This window comes from Crassostrea angulata, chromosome 2 (genome assembly GCF_025612915.1).
Source record: "Crassostrea angulata isolate pt1a10 chromosome 2, ASM2561291v2, whole genome shotgun sequence".
Taxonomy (NCBI): Eukaryota; Metazoa; Mollusca; class Bivalvia; order Ostreida; family Ostreidae; genus Magallana; species Magallana angulata.
In genome coordinates, this window is record NC_069112.1 from 9,366,306 (window position 1) to 9,388,451 (window position 22,146).

The 22,146-nt window shown below is 32.6% G+C and overlaps 1 protein-coding gene across 1 annotated transcript in view; it reads right to left on the reverse strand.

The window, feature by feature from the left end:
• Positions 1–9,595: 9,595 nt before the first annotated feature.
• The window catches only part of LOC128173869 (uncharacterized), a 38,553-nt gene continuing 26,002 nt past the window's right edge, over positions 9,596–22,146 (reverse strand). Inside the window, exons 2-5 of the mRNA XM_052839552.1 lie at positions 16,028–16,639; positions 15,514–15,561; positions 12,269–14,224; positions 9,596–11,917 (exon numbers count right to left, since the gene is read on the reverse strand). Of these exons, the coding sequence (XP_052695512.1) occupies positions 10,515–11,917; positions 12,269–14,224; positions 15,514–15,561; positions 16,028–16,610 (3,990 nt within the window). The 5' untranslated portion in view covers positions 16,611–16,639 and the 3' untranslated portion in view covers positions 9,596–10,514. The remainder of the gene's footprint in view (positions 11,918–12,268; positions 14,225–15,513; positions 15,562–16,027; positions 16,640–22,146) is intronic.

Sequence of the window (22,146 nt, forward strand, 5' to 3'; positions counted from 1 at the left end):
TGCAGGAAAAACTAGAAGAGGCCCATACCATCGTGAGAAAATTGATGAACGACAATATACAAAGGCAGAAATGGTACCACGACAGGAAACTCAATTGGCAATCATTTAATAAGGGCGATAAAGTTTATGTGTATTTTCCAAGGCGAAAAGCAGGAACATCGCCTAAGTTCTTTTCTTACTGGCAGGGTCCCTTTGAGGTGATTGAAAAATGTTCTAACGTAACATACAAAGTCAATTGTGGTGCCAGAGGCAAACATCAGGTCATACATACTGATCGAATCCGACCAGTTGTGAAAAAAGTTTTGAGAGGAGAGCAATACAAAGAAGTTGCCTCTAATAAGCAGGAAGCAGCCGTTTCCAACCAGATTGACGACGAGAAACGTGACAGTGACATGACAACAAGTAAAAGACATACGAAACGACCAGCCTATCTTGATGACTACTGTTCATTTTAGTTCTATTTTTTGTAGATCATGCCTAAAGTAAAGCTTACTCCCAGAAAAGTTTCTACAATGAAATGTCCGATGTGCCCCTATCGTACAGAGACTCCTGATATCATGAAAACTCATCTTGTCTCTTGTGGCCTACAAATGATTGACAGAAAGCCAATCAAGTGTACGTTGTGTCCCTTTAAGACTACAAAGATGGTTTATCTTCGGAGACACACCAAAATGATGCATGACGAAAAGGTTGAAGCTGCCTCACAAAGTCTAAGAAGTGAGCTAAATCTATCTGATTCCGGTAGTAGCGATTGGGATAAGGATCCCGACATAGATATTGCAGTTGATGAACCAAACTCTGTCAGTCAAATGGTTGACAAAGAGAAGTCGGAATCTGCAAAGAGCGATGCCTTTGGTGATCTTGAAAAACCAAGTAATGCGGATACATCAAATCAAATAGACCTGGAGCTAGGTCGAATAGTCCGTCGCCAAACAAAGCCGGTACTTCCGGGTAGAAAGAGACATGAGCCGATATTTCCTTTGGTTGCTTTGAGGAAATCTGCTGATTTGAACAGAAATTCCGAAACACAAGAGGAAATAACTAAAGATTTCACTCCGCTTTTGAATAACGAAAACCTGTCTACTGTCAATACACTTCAAATTTTGACTTCTGATGCTTCTGCTCAGACAGACTCCCTCAAGCACACCAAAGTGACTAAAACAATTGTGGAATATTTCAAGGACAATGCAACAGTGAAAGAAATCACTGAGGACAGTTTTGACTATTACTAAAAATCACGAATGTTTAGTAGGAGGCACCTTTAAACAATCGCTGTTATCATATCAGTATTTAATAAATGTTTTCAATGACACTTATGTTTTATTTTGGAATGCGAGGACGCATATTTTTTTCGAAGGCGTGGGTAATGTAATGATTTTACTTCCGGATTGAAATGTATCCTGTGTTTAACCAATCATCTGCCTCCATTTTTGACCAATCAGTGATAATCAGTATACCCAATAGAAATGGTGCATGATTAGACCAATCAGTGAGAACTTGCAGGGTATATATACAGCCACCCAGTCAGTCTTCTGCCGGTGAACGACTCGAACGGTCTTCTGGTGAATCTCTTCGGTTAGAGTTCTACAGAACAGGGATTTGAGCTGTGTCGGAAAGCAACAGAATTGTTAGCTAGACCACTCAGTTCTTAACCTTGTTTCTGTAGCTTGTGTCTTGGTGACTTCATAGTGTCTTTGTGACTTAATAAGTGTCTTGGTGACTTTCAGCTGACCGGGTATTATATTTCTATAGTGATTTGATAGGTGGCTGTCGTTGACTGTGGTAGCAAACAGAATTGTTTGTTTAAATCCATAGTCTACAGCTAGTTGGTTATAGAGTGATTTTGTATCTTGATTCTTTGATTGTATTTCTAATCATATAGCCCAGATAGGCCCGAGGAAAATATTATACAAGTATACAATCCGGATTGATTTTAGGTAACCGGATTTGGTTTGGTTTTCTAGCATACATTGTTTATGTTCCGTAGCATCGTCTGCTGACGAGAAATCGACAACGTAAGTGTTGCTTTTAATTCTTACTTGATTCTTAGGAAGGAAACCTAAGCGAACTCACGAATTATAAACTGATTATTTTATTTGTAACTTGAAAAACCGTTACACAACACAGGTATTAGCACTCATCGAGTTCGACTTGCTTTCCTTTTTTTCATCCACTGGATTTAAAGCTATTAATTTTTGAAAATATTTTGAATTTATGGCCTGATTATATATAAATAAGAGCTGCGCTGGTGCATCTATTTACCCAAATGGACCAAAATATAACCAACTGAATCTAAAAAAATTGACAAAATTAGTTTTAAACTCTTTTTCAATTCTAATCGGGTATGTCCTTTAGAAAAGTCTTGAACCACACACATTTTAGCAAATAAAACGACAATTGTTTCATTTTTTTATGGGGAGGGAGGTGGTGCCGGTAAAGGATATGTATTGCTTGTGGCAGTTGTGCTATACTCTCATTTGTTATAATAGGTAATACTACATATTGATATAAAATGAAAGTTTCAAATTACACTGTACATAGCTTCTATCATGCATTTTGACCCGTGCGGTAGTTTAAAACAATTTTCAAAGCATTTAATGTAATTCAACCGATCATTTTTGAAATTTAATTTTCTGGATCCCCACCTGATACGTCAGCCTTCTTGTATATTAGAATTACATGTACGTTTACCATATGTACACATTAACATAATCGGCTATGTTATGGGACGATAACATTTTTTATCAATGTTTTTGCAGGATATGTAACAAATAACAGTCTATTTGTTGGTTTTTGCACTGATTATTTGAGATAATTTGCCGCCATCGTTTATGCATTCCACACACCACTCACAGTTTCTTTATTTGGTGTTCTGTGTGTATGGCGACAAATTGGTAAATTTGCACCACTCACCCCTTGTAGTTTCATCCTGATTACATTTTATCTGGCTAAGTGTAATGTAGTAGTATACTAGTATTAAATACACACATCTTTGTTTGCAGTGCTTATTTACATCTTTAGAGATTTACTTACAAAAAAAGTAAACATTTGTATGACTTATATGTAATTATTGTCAATTTTGGTGCGGGGGGGGGGGGGGGTAGGAAACTACAGAGAAACTTAACTTGGCTGTGAAACATATGCTTTTATTCTTTCTTGTTGATATATCAATGAATGAATTATAACAAAATACATGTACAACAATTAATTTTGAAATATTCATGCACAATCAAATTTTTAAAAAGTTTTACTGTTCTCTGCACAAGAAATCGGCAATGTGAACAAATTGGCACCCTATCATCCCTACCTTTAATTGTAGAGAGTAGGTATCCTTCTATATTGAAAACAATTCCAAAAGTAAGACTCATAATAAGTTGTTTACTGAGGAAAAGGGAAAAAAATTGTATTTATTAATAATTCCGTATAATGTGATAATATCTCAATGATTTGTTTATAATCATAGTACTAGTGTATCACTGTATGCATACATGAAAACGATAAGTAATGCTTATATTTATTAGTGAAACAGGACAGAATATTTATATTTAGATTATTTAGATACATGTACTAATCTTCATGCGGGGATCTAGAAAGGAGGGGGTCAGGGGATCTGGACTCTTTGACCTGTTTCGAACTTTTAAGAGCTCGACACTCTTAATGAAGCATTTGTTTTATTGTTTATATGTGATAACTTATCAAGAGTGTTTCGGCGGTATTAATAACATATGTCATTTCAAATTGGCCCGCCTCGTCAGAAGTTCACCTTATACAAAATTTAATTAATCTCTTTGAACTTCATTTAATTGTGTTGAAGACCCAATGTATAGATCACCAATATTTTTGTGTTTACCGCATTGTATACTTCGTCATAATGTATGTTATCACGGTATTTCACCAGTCGTGTCCCTAACCCTTAATTTCATGCATTCAATTTGTTAACCAAAACATTTTTTACAGTCTTTTAATTTTCTTTTAAGTTTTTTTTCTCTGCATCCATTCTTTTGCAGAAAGAGTTGTTTTTTGGGGTTATTTTTGCATAATCGGTCAATTGTTGATTGTTTGTCAGCTCCTATATCGAGATAAGTTTTGAAATCTGGAAAAATAATTATTGTAATATGGCTTGATCACAAGTATTTCCAACATGTCTGGTACGTTTTCTCCTTTAATTAGGCCCTGAAAAACTAATTAGCTATAAGCAGGTACTGGAATCTGTTAGTAGGTCTGATATATGAGCGAATGTATAACCGCTGACTATCTCAGCATCTTTTTCCTTTGTACATGGTCTAGTCTAAGAAATCTAAGATGTTTATGACAAGAGTTTCCTATGCCATTTTTTTTACTTTATACGGGCTTACATTTAATAGAACAAAACCGTCATCGCTATATTTGTTTTTTGACAAATAAGTTCGTCGGCCTTGTTTCTGGAAACAGATAATTGCTTTGAGGATCTAGAAAAATCACTTTAAGAAAATACCTGTATTGTTGCTCATAACATTTTTTTCTCACGCTACAATTTTTTTTTTTATAGTTTTCTATCATTTTTCGGGCGGCGTTCTTTTTATAAACATACTTGTTGGACTTTGCTCACTTTCGCGCTCTGCTGTAACTGTAGTGTTACATATCTCCCTTCTTTCAGGAACAATATGAGTTATAGTCATATTTTGGTACGATTTTTTTAAAATTTAATCTCAAACAACTGTAAGCGTGTGTGTGGTTAAATTAACCCTTAAACGTAGGTAAATATATATGAAACATTGTGTAAAACACTTCCGGTATTAAACTTAAATTCTGATGACTTTGTATTGAACCAATTTATTCCTATTTTTGTATTGAAATATGAGAAGAAAGTTATTACAGTAATGACTACAAATAGTTTGGGCCGAATATAGCTCCCTAGAATGAACATCGTCAATATACTGTAATTCTTTGTTTCTTTAGTACAAATATACTTGCGAGTTTTATTTATTAATTTTATTTCGATCCAGATGCCAACAAAACCGAAATATGACATTAAAATATTAACCTTTTCCCGCATCATTTTAGTTTATATTCCAATGTTTCTATCATCATTTTTATCACTGCATTTTTTCTGAGAGAGAGCATACTGTTTAATGTAAGGGAGAAAACTCGCAGAATGTCATTGTGAGGTAATACGAACTACCCATTAAATCAGCTATGACGCAAAATTTTATTTTTTAAAGGATATAAAGTAGTCAATTTGACAGTGACCAAAAAAAAAAAATCAGGAATTACGTACAACTTGTAATTTGGTTTAAGTGAATGATATGCGAGATCTGAAAAAAAAAATCGGTTTTGATAACGAGTTCAGCTGTCATTGCAATTATTATTCAGTCATTGTGTCCTTCTTTTTAGATACACTGAATAGAAAAGAATCATTTAATAGAAGATATGATAAACACACTTTTAAAAAATACTCTTAGTCAAAATTAAATAAATTTTCTATTATTTGATTTAAATTCCCACAGAATTTACATTTACTTAAAAATATTTTCAGGCTTTATGAATTAAGATAGTTCATATTGTGCAAAACGTTATACATCTGGATTCCCAGAGATAAACAAAATTATCTTCATTTGATTTAAAAAGAATATTGTATTAATTGAGGTACCTATTTCTGATAATCATTTGAAACCAAACGACGGTCTCACTTCTCTAAACGAATTCTGACGATGATAACTGACAGAATATAGCATTTCAGATGAGGTGGACAGTAACCGGAGGTGAGGATTGAGGCACCATCATCCTTCAGTAAGTTTCTTCAGACCTGGAGTCCCCAAATGATAGGCGTCGGAACCAGGGGAAGCTTAGCCCCCCCCCCCCCTCCTTTTTTGCAAAGTTGGACATAACAATAATCAAATTTCCCTTGTTTTTTTGCTTGTCTTGATTTCTGATAAGTCTAGTCCCCATCACTTTTAATTTGCACCCGACTACACTTCGATTGTTTATTGGTAATGTATTGTAAAGAATAATTGATTGTACTAAATCTCAAACACAGAAGACATCTAAATATACTTGTACCAGTAGATCTTTATGTTTAAGTAAGAAAAATTCTTTTATCATGTACTAAACAGTACTGGTACATAATAATTAACCTTGCAAATTTAATTATAAGGAAGTATCTCAATATGTACAATTTTATAACCTGGATTGGATCAGTCAAATTTACAATATTGCATCAACTGCTTCATTCCCTATAACTTAAGGTAATGGTCCATACCCCACTAGATAAATAAAATGCGTACAGAATTTTTTCATATTTTTCAAACATGTATCTGAAGACATCTTCTCATCAAATTTTACCCTGTTGGATGGTCCATCGGTATTATAAGAGCTGAGTCGTTGCTAAAAATAGAACCGATTGCGGAAAATGGCGCTTTTTCATACATAAAGAATATAAGCTTAAGCCTGAAATTTGAATTTCACAAAATCATTTCTTGACTCATATCCTATGTAAAATAAAGGAATTATTATTTCAAAACAAAAATTTTTAAGTTACACTTGGTTATTTATCAAAAAAAGATAAATCCGCATGCAAATGAGATAAAATGAAATAAATTTTTAAAGAGAATTTAAGCTCTTATAATTTTATTTACGTACAGAATTCTCTAAAATTTTGATATTATTTAAACCTTAACGCCCTTGATCAACTGGAAATAAAATTACCCAAGGGACCGGCCTTTTCAGGATCACAATGGGCGTAATTTGGGTAAAAATCATTAAAATATATATTTTGAAAAAAGATCCGTAAAAATTAAATTGTGCATAGGTTTATTATTTCATCATTCTAAAAAAATATGTTAAAATTATTGTTAATTAGAAAACATGATTTTAACAAACTATTGATTAATCTGTATTATTTAAACCGCAAAAGATTGTATCTTTGGATATCGGTAAGTATTATGGATCGAGATCGGTATTTAGAAATTGCAGTCACACGCGTGGATAATGCTAACTACCTGATATGCCTTTAAGACAGAACCTCTATTCAACCCTTTTTTTTAATGGTTTTAAAGACTGTTCTTAAAATGAAATAACTTTTCTTCAGCGCATGATTTTAATTCTAAAAACATTTTTTGTTGTTGAAAATATATCTATGCTCGTTGCTAAGCGAATATAGGATAAAGATGAAATAAGTCAAATTATTTCCCCTTGTGTATTTATCTCCCTTATTTATGCACTAGAATATATATAGATCTCAGTTAGGATTTCATTTTGGATGTTTATGGACTTTCAGGGATTAATGTGCAAAGAATAGGAATAAGTTCAGCCTTGTAATGAATTGATGTTTATGCAGGACAAAAGTAAGCTGTCTATATTTTCAAAACGAGTACTCAATCGACACAACCCAGTCAAATTTTCATTTCGCTGAGTAATAGGCAAATTGATTGCAGTTTTCAGGATTTTTAATAGATTTGTTTTGAATTAATTTCTAGATCAGCTTGATTTTTTTGTTTTGAAACACATGTACACCTTTAAGCGTTAGGTTTCGATTAGATCGGGCACGGAAAAAACGTAATAACGCGTGAATTACGTCAGACGTTGTTTTGTGACGTATGGATATTTACCTAAATTTCAACTTTTTATTTGCTTTTATTTTCTTTTAGATGACATATAGTACTGAAAAAGTCAAACCAATTTATTTTGATGTTCACATGTTCTTAATTCCAAAATATTCATACTTATAGATGAAAAGGATAGCAAGCCAACAATTCTTGTATTTCTAACAACTGTTTGTATCAGTAGGAGTGAACTGAACGCAGCACTGTTAAGATCTACTTTGTGGACGCAGCAGACCAGAAAGTTTAAAAAAATGTTAAATATGATATCACACAAAACAACAAGTCATCAAAAGTGCTCAAAAATAAAGTAATTCCCAAACGTTATAGATACACACACATTAAACTACATTACAATTATTAAATGTGTGTCTTTGTAGTCAGACAAGTCTAACGACGTTAAATATAAACGACTGGCTGATCGCGATGCACTTGTCGATGTGGTGTCATATTGTAAATTTTGACGCATGTTATGTGAAGAAAAAGCGGATAAATTATTTTTTTAACATGGGAAAATGCATTTTATAAATGAACGGAGCAAAATATTAAAACAATTTTCATGGCATCAAATCTTATTTATTATGCTTGCTTCGATCTAGCATGTACATATTATTCGTTCTTGTATTATTTCTTTTCTAGAGTGTTTAATGTACAAATTCGTTGTGAATGACATCGAAAAGCCTATCTAAATCCGCTCTTTACAAGAACATACACATATTATTACAATATTTTGGATATAGATTAAGGGAATGTTTAATGTTTTAAAAAGTGCTGCTGCTTTGAAGAAATCTATAGAATGCATTAATAAATACAACAGATATTAAGCGAAGGTCACAAACATTTCAACCGGAGCTCATATCTTTGAAAAATCGTTTTTGAAATAAAAGATGAACTCTGTACAAACAAAGCAGCACTTTTTAGAATCTACTGGATAAGTAGATTTAATAATCATCATTCAAATTTTTATTTCAAATAAGGATATGCGCTTGCGATATTGAAATTCGTTATGACCTCCATTCGGGAGAATTAACAACGCATATCACGCGTCGATTAAGAGGACCTCACTATATTTATACAAAGTGGCATTCATAATGTTGTTTAATTTAACATCAAATCTATACCATAAAAATAATAACTTTACATAGATATTTTGTTATAATAAATGGATCGTTTCATGAATGTTTAAATCCGTTGATATTTTTATCGTAAACATTAACAGTGCTGCGAAATGTGGTGGTATTTAAATTATCAGGGTAAAACTTAATTAAACAAATTCCATTTATATTTCTGTGCTAGTATATGAGCATGGGTATGATGGTTGTTCATTGGTTTTTGTAACAGTAAAAATAATAAAATCAAAATTAGCATTTTTTAACTACATTTTTAGTTATGTTAATGAATAAAAAAATTTCAACTGAAATATTTTATTTGAGTAAAGATCATTATTTTTTTCCTCAATTTCTTTCATATTTTAGGTTCAAACAAATGAATGTGCATCTATCTATTTCGATAGATAAATAGAATGATAGATAGATAGATACGTGTAGATAGATAGATAGATAGATAGATAGATAGATAGATAGATAAATAGATAGACAAACAGACAGACGGACGGATAGATAGATAGATAGATAGATAGATAGATAAATAGATAGATAGATAGAGAGATATTAAAAAAGAAACACAAAAAACGTTCAATATAGCTTAAGCGCTTTCATTGATAAAATCTTCAGAAGCTATAAAATGGTAACATAGTCATGTGGATATATATATGATATACATAATAGTAACATAGTCATGTGGATATATATGATATACATAATGGTAACATAGTCATGTGGATATATATATATATATATATATATATATATATATATATATATATATATATATATATATATATATATATATATATATATCTTTGTAACAATGGCAATAAATGTTAATACATGTAATTTAGATTTACAAATTATTATATTTTGGAGTTTTTAATATACAAGGTTAATGTGTTTGACACCTAGAAGCCTATCTTAATCTGCATTTTACAAGGGCATACACTTACTGGATCAATATAACCTTTTGGGTATAAATTAGAAAAAAAAATGTATAATTTTTTTTTAAATTAAAACCTGCTACTGCTTTGATGAGCCCTATACAATAAATCAATAAATACGTCAAGTATTAAGCAAATGTCTTATTTCAATCGGAGCTTATATCTTTGATATTTATTTTAATAAAAGATGAACTCTAGAGACCAATCCATACTTTAAAATTTTATGTCCCTGGGTCGTCATCACTGGGGAAAAACCAATAGGTTTCTCACTGTACCCATTGTAGTTCAGAGGATTGTAAATTTTTCATTTGACAATAAAAACTCGTTTCTTTGTGTATTTTGATTATCAAAAGATGGGACAACCCACACATCAAATAAAATAAATGCAAAAAGATTTTATCAATGGACGCCATAATATGTGGTAGCGTAAAGAGATTTTTTTTCTTTTTTGACCCCGCAGAGAAAATTAGCTTTTGTATAGTTAGGATTTCACTATACGAAGCAGCAGCACTTTTTTCTAGAATTAACTCGATAAGTGAAATTTAAATAACAATTAAAATTTTAATTCAAATAAAGGTTTGCCCTTGCAATATTAAAAATTTTATTATGACGTTGTTTTGGGAGAATTATCAACATATCACGTGACTCTCAATTGGCACCACTCTTAGTATCATACAATATGCATTAATAGATGCACCTGTTTTATGAGCGTTTAAATCCGTTGATATGATCATCATAGTAAGCCGTAACATTGCTGCACTACATTTGTTTTTCTTTTACGTCAAAATTTTCAACTGTTTGTAAATTATAATCAATTCGTTAGACAAATTACACTTTTCAACAGCAACATAATGTATTCTTCTATGCAGCTTTAATGCTACACATTAACTTATACATTGGCAACACCCACTGATTTTGTCTCTTGGTTGAGTTGTGTCAGCACCTGCCTCTATCAACACATTTATTACATCTTGGTTACAACATCTATACGCAATTGACAGTGGTGAATGTTTCCCAGCAGCTAAATTTACATCAGCACCAGCTCTAATCAACATTTTAACGATGTTAATATTACTCTCTAGGCATGCAGCTTTAAGTGGTGTTTCTTCTTCAACATTTAGGTTGACATTAGCACCTGATTGTAGTAACTCTTGAACTGTAGTTAAATCCATACCGTGGCATGCAGCAATAAGGGGTGAATTATGTTCATAGATTAAATTGACAGAAGCCCCTGCCTTTATTAATAGTTTCACTATATTATAGTGACCCTTGTAACTCGCAATTTCAAGTGGACTTGCATCTCCATCTCCAAAATTTACATCAGCTTCTGCTATTATCAACTCTTCAACGACATCCGAATGGCCATTTACACAAGCAACCGTTAATGGAGTTGTAACTTCCGTTACTAAATTGACATCACCACCGGCTTTAACTAACTCTTTAACAACTTTTAAATGTCCTTCTGCGCATGCAATTGTTAGTGGTGGTTCGTGTTTTTCCCCTAAATTTACGTCAGCCCCAGATTTCAGTAACTCCTTAACTATACTCAGAAGTCCATTCTTACTTGCCTTTTGTAATGGTGATCCATAATCTTCACCTTCCCAATTGACATCGGCTCCAGCTTTTACCAGTTTCTGAACTATACTTAATTGTTGCTCACTGTGTTTCCCATTGCATGCACAAACCAGTGCTTCGTTTAGATCGGTATTAGCCCCTGCCTTCAGTAAGTATTCAACTATTGGTAGTATTTTTTTATAACTTGCATAACATAAAGATGAATCTAAATTGATATCAGCCCCCGATTCAATCAGAACTTTAACTAGTTCTACATGTCCACTCCTACATGCCGTTGCAAGTGGGCTGTCTATTACAGTTTTCTCATTTACATCTACCCCAGCTTTGATCAACTCCATGGTTATTTCTAGGTATCCATGTTCACATGCAATAGATAATGGCCCATTATGATTTTGATTGACATCTGCCCCTGCTTTTATCAACTCTTTAACTACACATACACTGTTTGCTCGACATGCACTTGTTAGTGGTGTTTCATCTTTGTATATTACATTGATATCAGCCCCCGCTTTTATCAACTCTTTAACCACACTTAAATGTCCTCTTCTGCCCGCTGTTATTAGTGGCATTTGATCACCATCTTTCAAATTAACGTCAGCACCAGCACTTATTAATTCGTTAACGATCTCATTGTGGCCAGCAATGCATGCAGCCTTGATAGGGGCTATGACACCATCTTGAACATTTACATTTGCGCCCGCTGTTATTAACTCTTTAACAGCAATTATATCACCTTCAAAGCATGCTGCTGATAATGTTTTATTTCCATTTTCACACCCGTTTTTAATTAACTTTTCAACTATTTCATAATGCCCATGATTATGTGCTGCAGTTAATGGCACAATTTCATTACTATCATCTAAAGTAACATTTGCCCCGTTTTTTAAAAGTATTTCAACTAAACTTAAATTTCCATTTTCACATGCAGTTGTTAGTGGTGTTCCACACAATTTATTTTTAACATTAACATCTGCACCTTTTTTTATCAAGAATTCAACTATTCCAGAATGTCCATTATCGCATGCAGCTGTCATTGGTGTCTTCCATTTAACTCTATGAAAACCTTCTGAGTTTTCAGTTACCTCCATTGTTCTTCCATTTCCATATTCTATTTCTTGTGGATTCCAGTATACAGTGTATTGTGCTTGGTTTACATCTGCGCCATCTTTTATCAATTCTGTCACTACATCCAAATGTCCGCCATAGCATGCAGCGATTAAAGCCGTAACATCCTCTTTGTGCACTGCATTCACATCAGCCTTTGCTTGTATCAGATCTTTTACTATACCTAAATGTCCATTAAAACATGCAATAACCAGTGGTTCATACAAATTATTTCTAACATTTTCATGAACTTCCTTCAGTAATATTTGTACAGTGGTAGGATCACCGCTAAAACAACCAAGACGAAGTAAATGATTTTCTCTTTTAATCACATAGTCGCTGTAAATATATTTTCTTGATTTTCTATTTGATTTAGCACCTAAGTGAAGATTGTGGGGTTTATTGAAGGAGTGTAGAAAAAGATCATCCAATTTTCCTTTATGTTGTTTAATCATATCAACTATGCACTGTAAAATCTGATAATGTCCATTATAAATGACCCAGCTAATGGCCCTCACTGATGGCTGTCCAGTCTCATAAAAGAACAAGTGAGAGTCGTTAGGCATGAACCATGTATGCCGTTTGATTTCATTTTCTTGATTGTCATTAGTTTTCTTTTTTGTTTCAAAATATTTTCGTTTTTCTGAAAGAAAAACAGTCCTGATTTCTCCATACGTTTTTTTCTCAATTTCTCTAATTAAAAACTTGACCACTTTCGGGTTTTTCAAAACTTCGTTCTCAAAAACATTGCACAATTCTACATTTCTAATGTCCGTGTACAGACGTTTAGCAAGATCATGGTAATGGTCCTCTTTCAAATTTATTGACAAACTGATTACATTCCCTTGTCCTATGTTTTGTCCTCTATTTGTGTCTTCTCTATTTGTTTTCTGACTTCCATGTTCTGTAGTGCATGCATCATTTACCGTGATATTATTGGCAATGAAGTCACTGCTCATGTACTCTAACATCAGCTTCGGATTCCGATGACCAAAATGATAAGCAACCATTTCAAACATAGAGTCATGACTAAATGTAAATTCACCACCACGATTTCCTGTATACGTTTGTTCCATTCTTTTCAAAGCATTTACAATTTCAAAACTTTCAGTTGTTGATCTAGTTTGACATATCTTTAAAATGTTGTCCCTCTTTACTTTGAAACTGAACTCACTATTTTCCTCCAGAACGTTTTCGGACATTTTGTTTTGATTAAGCATTAATAAAACTAGTGAAGTATATTGGACTGAATCACTAATTTCCATTTCATCAAGTCTTTCTAACATAACAGGGACAGGTGATATGAAGAACTTTGGACCATAGTTGTTAAAATCTTTATACCATCTACAGAGATATGGAAACATATTTGATGTTGCTGCAAGATCAGCTTGGGACAGTAGATTTACATCTATCTTATACTTTTCAAGTAACCCTCGTTTGTCTTGATCATTTAGCGCATTTTCTTCACTGTGTAACAATACTAAATTTTCATGATTTTGCAGAAAGTTATCTGAGAGCAATGCGATATGTTTATTCCTGTACACTTCCTCCCGACATGTCATAATGACCTTAGTTTTTGACTTTGTAAGATTATTCAAAGTGTCTCTAAACTTATATAACAATGTTAATAAATCCATTGCTAACCCGAAAATGCCTAACACATCATCAATAACAAACACCTGTTTCTTATCTTGAACACAATATGTGTCAATATCTTTCAAATCTTTAATCGACAAAATGTCGTACCCATCATCTTCCTGAAGTTTGAGGGCGATGTGACGTGCTGTAGCAGTTTTCCCCGAGCCTGGGACACCGATAAACATAACGTAGGGCTGGTTTTTCACTTTTTCAATCATCGCTTGAAAGTTGTGAGTTTCTAAAAACAATTTGTCATCGTCTCGCCATCCGGAAGTATCTAAAAAAAAAAGAAGATCCATGGTAACATTTTTTAGTTTAGGATGTTTTCCAATTGTAAAAATTGGATACGGTGAATGTTTCATGATGTTAACTGTGTTTTTGTTCAAGGTATGGATTTTGACTGATGTCAGTTATAGCGGCAATAAATATCATCATCATCATCATCATCATCATAATCATCATCATTTATTTATTATAGTGGCATGTGCTATATCTCTCACAAGTGAGTAGTATACAATTACATATATCATACACCCGGCCCATTGGACTAATAAGTCACTGTAAACACTAAATAATATTTTTAGTGCATGCGCGAGAATTTACTTTGTCTTAATTTAAGTGCAGAATGTATAAAATTAGCAGTTTGTCTTGGAAAATTTTAAATGAGAGTTTGAAGTAAATTGTCTTGAGATAAATATGAATTATTCGAACAATTAATACTTTGATAAAGTTATATAGAGCACATTTTAGAGGAAAGTGGAATTCGTCCTCTATTTCGTCCAAGATATCAGAATTTACACGTGCGCTCAATGACAGGTTCCCCCCGAAATCGTCCGGTCTCTATCCTCAGCGGCAATATCCCATACCGAAACTGCGCCACTGTTGACCTAACATGTTTAGGAATATTTATTGAAATATAATTTTCAAGGCAAAAATTCCTATAAAAGTTTGTATGTTCTTAATTTAGGAGTGTTATGGATATCTATTTGCCATCTGAGTTCCTGATCTGACTGTTGTTTCATTAGAATATCTGCCTGTTGTACATGCAATAAAAGTGTGATATTTCTTTGATATAGCTCATGTCAATCTCATTTTAGAACCATACGGTTGTTTGCTAGAGTAACTTTCATAACATTAATTAAACGATCAACATAGTTATAATCAAATATTAAGTCACATTGCTTTTGTCAACTTTTGTCATTGAAAAGTTTTTTTTCTGTTATCAACAAATGACACATTTATCTTTATTAATAGCAAAGATGTAAACAAGAATCTTTAAAAATACGAATTTTGTATCATTATTTTACATTTTTAAGTTTTTCTAAACTTTCAATAAGGTTGAACAAAAATTTATGATAATTTAAATCAGTAAATCAGTTTAATGAATTTTGAAGCTGTAGATTGTCTAGATTTAAAAAAATATTCATCATCATTTGTTACATCATACCACGGCTCTTTTTGATCTCGAGAGAAATAAAGCGAACTCCTGAATCATAAAATAGTAAGTATCATTTTTTTTCAGTCTTTCAATTGACAATAGATGAGTATATGTTTTTTTAGCCTTACCTGTGAGAGCATAAGGAACTTTTGCACTTTCTAATGCTTCTATTCTTTCTAAGTAAAATAAAAAAAAATCTGATTAATCCAACAAATCAAATTACAATATAAGACTCTCTATCTAACGATCAGCCTTCGTTTTGTAGGTAATATTTTTAAATGAAGTTAAGATACAATTTAAACAACGTTATTTTCTCAGTTTAACGAAAAAAGGTAACAAAACTATCAGAAACGTGTTTTGATTTTAAATGTGATTTAAAAAACCCACATTTAACGGTCTCTTTTAAAGATAATACTTTGACAGCTCTTAAAAGTGAAATTTTAATTTAAGCGTTAAACACACACAGCTGCACAAATCCACCTATAAATTTAAACCAATTTTAATGTAATTAGTCCAAGAACATCTTAGATTTAAGGTGATGCTTTTTTAAAGCATCTTGACTGTTTGATCATGTCCACAAAAAATAACTCGTATTCTAAAGCAGAATTTTACGCTAATTTCAAAAACGTTCATGATTATTACCTTCTAGTTCTTCAATGCGTACTAATCTGTCTATGAAGTTTTGGTCTACGTCTGGGTCCATGGAACACGACTTGAGGTCTGTCACGGCATCTTGGTAATCAGTAGAGCTTCCAATATACGCCTCCAACTCTTTCACTATTGAAAAGAGCTCGCCCCATTGGTTTAAAAATTCTGGGTCCTTGATAGCAAAATCCGTAGCATGGCCGTAATATGTGTTTCTAATCAAACGAATTCGCTCTATATTAGCTGACACACTCCTATCAGTTGGACTAGGTTTATTTCCCCACTTAAGTCTATGTTCAGGGATTGAACAAATGTTTCGCAGAACTATGTAGAGCAACGTGATGTCAAAATTTGAATAGTTGCCGCCATAAATTTGTAGTTCTTGTGTTTTATTGATTGGAGACTTCCTGTGTTTAGGGAGATTGGCAAGGAAAGTTTTAACATTGTGTGACAATGCAGCTGGAAGCATCTCATTGGTCAGAACAGCGCGTAGTACGTCAGTGCAAGGGCCAAGGATTATCCGGGCTACACGAGCAAGGTTGGTGGTCTCCCGGGTTGAGTCGTATTTTGATAGAGCCATTCCAATTGTTGTCAGTAAATAACCTTTTTCTGCAAGGTAAATATCGAGCCCAATAAAAAACAATTGCTTAGTTTCATTACTATTTTAATAATCTAACATATTATACATATACAGAAATTGTTTCAAACACTAATTTTAAAACTAGCATTATATGGGTTTATGTAAATTCAAAGTGGGACAATTTAAGTTAAAATCTATTCATTCCGTATCAAATATGATCTTATAAAGTTTTTCCACCTCTAAAAGGGTAGGATATATCATTATGAATGAGAGATAAACATATACACCTTTCTTTAAAAGAGAAACGTTTTCTATTGTAGTTTTTACATATTTACATATAAGATTATATGCATAGCGCATAGGCATAATATATAGTTGCACTATATACATATACATTTAGTATATTTGTTTGATTGATACTTTCAATATGTAAATAAAATATTTCGGCGCATATACATATCAACCCCTAGAAAAGTTAAAATGTAATTTAAACAAGAAGTGGTACATGATATATATGTAAACACGATTTTTTTATATAAAGACAAAAATTTAAAAATACAAAAACAAAAAGAGATACAGTGACATTAAGAAGAAAATACAGATAATGATGAATGTCCCAAACGTTGAATTATAACTTTCCAATTATTATCAAACAATTGAAAATAACAGTTTTTCAGAAGCAAATGGATTTATATAAATAGTTTTCTGGTGTGTATATATATATATATATATATATATATATATATATATATATATATATATATGACTCAAGTGCCATCATAAAGTTTTCAAAATGCATCATTTTAATCCGGCAATTTGCTATCCTTGAATTAGAGTGCTTCTCTTTTTTAAAATCCTTTGCTTTGACAAGGAGTGTCTATTTTGACAAGGTACATGGAATATAAACAGCTTCTTGTCAAGACCAGACTAGTGTCCTTTCAATGATTACTGTAAATGTATGATTTGTTTGTATCAACTTTTATATTTATTTATCTCATCTAAAACTTAAAAAGTCATTTGCGTTTTAAAAGTAAAGTTAATGTACTTTTTAACATGCACTAACTTTAAAGCAAAAATATAACCCTAATAAATGCGCGAGCCTCTTTCGAACCACGTTATCAGTTCTCTTTTTTTCAAACTAGAAATTTAAAACGAATTTCATCAATATATTCATTTTTGTGGGGGGGGGGGGGGGGTGGTTCTGTTTCGTTATGAAAACAGAATCAATATCATATCAAAGGGATTATTGCTTATTGTTGAAACAAATACTTGTGATGGCAATCGGTTACAAAATTGCTAATCCGTTAATCGTATCAGATTTTTTTTTCTTTTTGGAAACGTATTTGTATATGACATTCTCAAATAAACTTTATTTTTAGGTGCAAGAAGACAATGAACATTCATTTTATACTACGGTCAGTAATTGTTAACGTATCTTCTTCTTCAGAATACTAAGTAGGGCTCTAAAAGAGCATTAACACGTATACAAGAAAGAGTTGTATTAAGATAATTTACTGCGACTGAAAAACATTGAATGCCATCATAACTTGCTATTGAAGTTGCATTATAACGTAACCTTGTTTACAAGTAATAGCTTTCCAAAAAGCTTGCCTGACTAAACAAATTTATTCAATGGAAGCATGCATGTATTAATTAGGCTATCTTATCAGAAATGAATTTAATTTTCGTTGCTGATCATAAATTTATAAACGGAACGTGCAAATTTCAGACGAAATGTCAGTCTTTTCTTCGATCTAGAACATGTACATATATATATATATATATATATCACTTGAAATTCATTTATTTTATTAATTCAGATTTTTAGGAATGAACACATATCATATATTAAGTGCATGTAAGCTTGAAAGCTGGAGAGTAAATAGTCGTTTTTTAAAATTGTATTTGTTATATTAAGATGCAAAATCAAATGAAAGGCATTTTTAAAAATGTCCAACCATATGAAATATGAAAGGTATACAAACACGTACTGTTTTTGAATGTGTGTGGGCAGCTTCATCAAAATCATCTTGACAAGCAATTAAAAAAGGTTGATTTCTCAAATTCATAAAAAAATCCTAACTATATCCTCAATTCAATTAGAATTCCTTATTTGCAGTTTCGTTTATTGCATGCTCCTATAAAAGTGGGGAGGGGGGGTTCCATGATATTTCCATTTATCCTATAAAGTTAAGAAAAGTGCCAGCTGCCAAAACAGTGGGGAGGGGGAAGCAGCCTCCCTCACCCCAACCCCCGATTCTACGTGCCTGTGATGTAAACACATGGTGTGCTCTGGGGTATTCGCATGATCCCAACGGACTCGTCAACTTTTCGGCGCGCAAAATTATGAATGAGATATTATGGCGCGAAATCCTGCTATTACCGTTCACGCAAGGAATGAATTCATCCATTGGCAGAGGGGTCAGATAAATTTTTTGACATTTGTTTTGTAACAGTTACATACATGTATATTATACTTTGGATCGGATGTTTTGGAAGAATTCTATCGAATTAAAAACACACTAGCTTGATTAGTAACTGTTAAATGAGGTAATTTACATTTAGTATGACACGCGAGTTATGACCCCTTTTCAAGATTAATGAAATCGCCCAACTGAACGAAAATCGGGTCACACCCCGCTTTGGCGATTATTTCCTCCAGTAAACATTCCAGCTGTATAAATATATATTTGTTTTAACCCAAACTGATGACACTCTTGCAATAATAATAATCCAACGCCAATTATTACTTACATTGTACCGTAATAGACAATATGTTACAACTTATTGCGATGACCCCCTCCCCCTTTTTCACCGTTCAAATATGGTGAAATGCCTGATCTATTTTTAAATCAGGATTACACAAGTGCACTGCATGGTGAACGTCCTTTTCACTTGAAAACTCTTGATCGCTGTTGTTATAACATGCCATATAACATTTTCATCAATTGTGAATGTAAATGCTGACATCTTAAACATGCATCGGTAAATCTTTTTTGTGAAATATCATGATATTGCTTGTCCCATTGTCTGCACTGTTTCGGAGATTGCAACTTTTAAACCTTAGATATGCCTGACGTCATGACGTCAGGCAATAATTCAAGCCGTCTTCCTAGCTACTATTATGCAACATCAATAGATCGAGGTCAGTTCATGGAGTATCTTCTTGTTATTGAGGTTAGTTCATCGAGGTCAACTGCATTACTGAATGAACTTTTCGATCGAAATTCTTACGCGTGAGACAAAATGTGCATTCTTGAATTAACAGGTCGAACTGTATTTTATGTATGTTTGCATCTCTTAAGGTAAATAAATTGAAATAAAACCGAGTAAAATGTTACATAAATACTAAACCAAACTTCAGTTTTTATAAGAACTAATTATGAAAGCGGAATGGGTGCGCACGTGGAAGCATTTGCCGGATGCCTCATCTGGACACAATAGTGATCGGCCGAAGCCGATCACAAAAATCTCAGAACACCATTTGAGAGAATCAATGTTTTGTGTCCATTTATTTAAGTATCTCGATATTTCATTTTGCTCTAACGATTGTGTAGCCAACCTTTTTTCTGTTGAAATTGGGTGGGGTCTTCGCTTAAAGGTCTCGTGTCGTGCGCGTTTAATTAATGGTAAATCATTTACTTAAAACTGTCAGAATTCATACGTTTGTGTATTGTGTGCCCAAAATAATAAAGACTTGTAAGATTTTTAGATGTCTAGAATGCAACATCCGTATTATTTACATTATCATGATATATATCAACGATTATCCTATCAAAACGGCAAAAAAAAAAATAAATGAGTACAGTACTCAATAGTATTTATTATCAGTACTATTCATGCATGATTTAAAAAAAAAGCCAGTGAACAGTAAGGACAGTGTCAATAAGTTTAAATAGAATATAGCACATATAATTTCAGTACATTCCTTTTATAATGCTAAGAGGTGATCAGTTGTCACAGAAATTAAGCTCTTAGCGATGTATGAAACAAATGAATTATGAACGTTTACAGTTCTTAATGTCATATTTTTATGATTTGTCAAATTTCTTTTAATCCAATTAACGGATTGCAGATTGTGAAACCGGTGACCATCGTTCCGACTGATTAATCTGTTATTTTGCTCCCTTGAAAACAAACCCTCTTTATTGTTGCTAATATTGTTAACAATTAGTTAGAAGACGACAAGTTTTAATGTTGCACATAACAAAATAAAGTTAAACAGCTACTTGGTATGTAATTGTTTAATTTAAATTGCATTGTATTAGAACTACTCAACGATAGATTTCTCTTTGATTTGTTAAACGACCTGGTAAAATGATTAAAACTGTTTCTATTAAGAAAGAGGATTTTCTATTCGCGTCCTCTTTTTTTCAGTGCAAAATGAAAAATGAACACAATGCAATAACAGAAATGAACATGAATTTTATTCATTTTTGTTGTTGAACACAACATAAATTCGTGAACCCGCCATCTTTTTCACACAAAAGCACATTTAACAGTACCTTTAAACCTTCATATTCCACCATAACAGTCAAAACATCGGTGACTCCACCATCTTATTTCATCGAATGTGTCACTTACAAATAAACTTGGTGGGCCCACCAATGATAAAATATTGGCGATTTTATTTTTTTTAAACAGCATCAAATATCTCATTCACACAGGGCCCTGGTGGTTCCACCAAAATTCAATTGTGAATTTGTCCGCAAACAGTTTTGTATTTCATTCAAAGATTTGGTGAACCCACCAACAGAGCAATGATATCAACACATGTTATCAAACATTTCAGTTTTAATGAAACCTTAATTGATGATTCCACCTAAATACAAATATGCAATAATCGTTTTGTCTTATACTTTACTGATTAAATTTGGTGAACTCAGACTTTCATTATCCAAATATTTGGTGCATCCACCATAATGAAATTATACAAACAAATATAGAGTACAAAGTTGGTGCATTCACCAAACGTTTCTAAACATATTCATCGATGGCACTAAATAAACAGAAACACAACACATGTCAGTTTATATACAAAACAAGAAAGTTGGTGAAGCCACCAAAAAGATTGACAAATTCAAAATACCCCTACTTGGTAGATCCACCAGATATCAAGTTATACGAATTATTAAAAAAAACAGATTACAAAGTTCGTGGATTCACCAAGGAAACCCCCGGCCGGTAACAATTAGTTTATTGCTGCTATTGAATACATAATTGGTGGGCCCACCAATATGAATGCTATGTTCAGTTTACATAAAAGATCAGAAAGTTGGTATATCCACCAGAGAGATCAACATATCATCATAACTCATAATTGCCTTTGGATTTACAATGCCATCAAAAAAGGGAAGAAGGTGTAGAAAGAAATTTCAAAGAATATTGAAATATCATGAAGTATTTTTGAATTACAGTAGTGAAACATTTTATTACTTGCTTTAAACAAAGGGTTTACTTGTAACTTTTTCATCATCCATGATCACGTTTTGTATTGTGTCTGCACGTATTTTCTCTTTTTCATTTTTCATGAAGA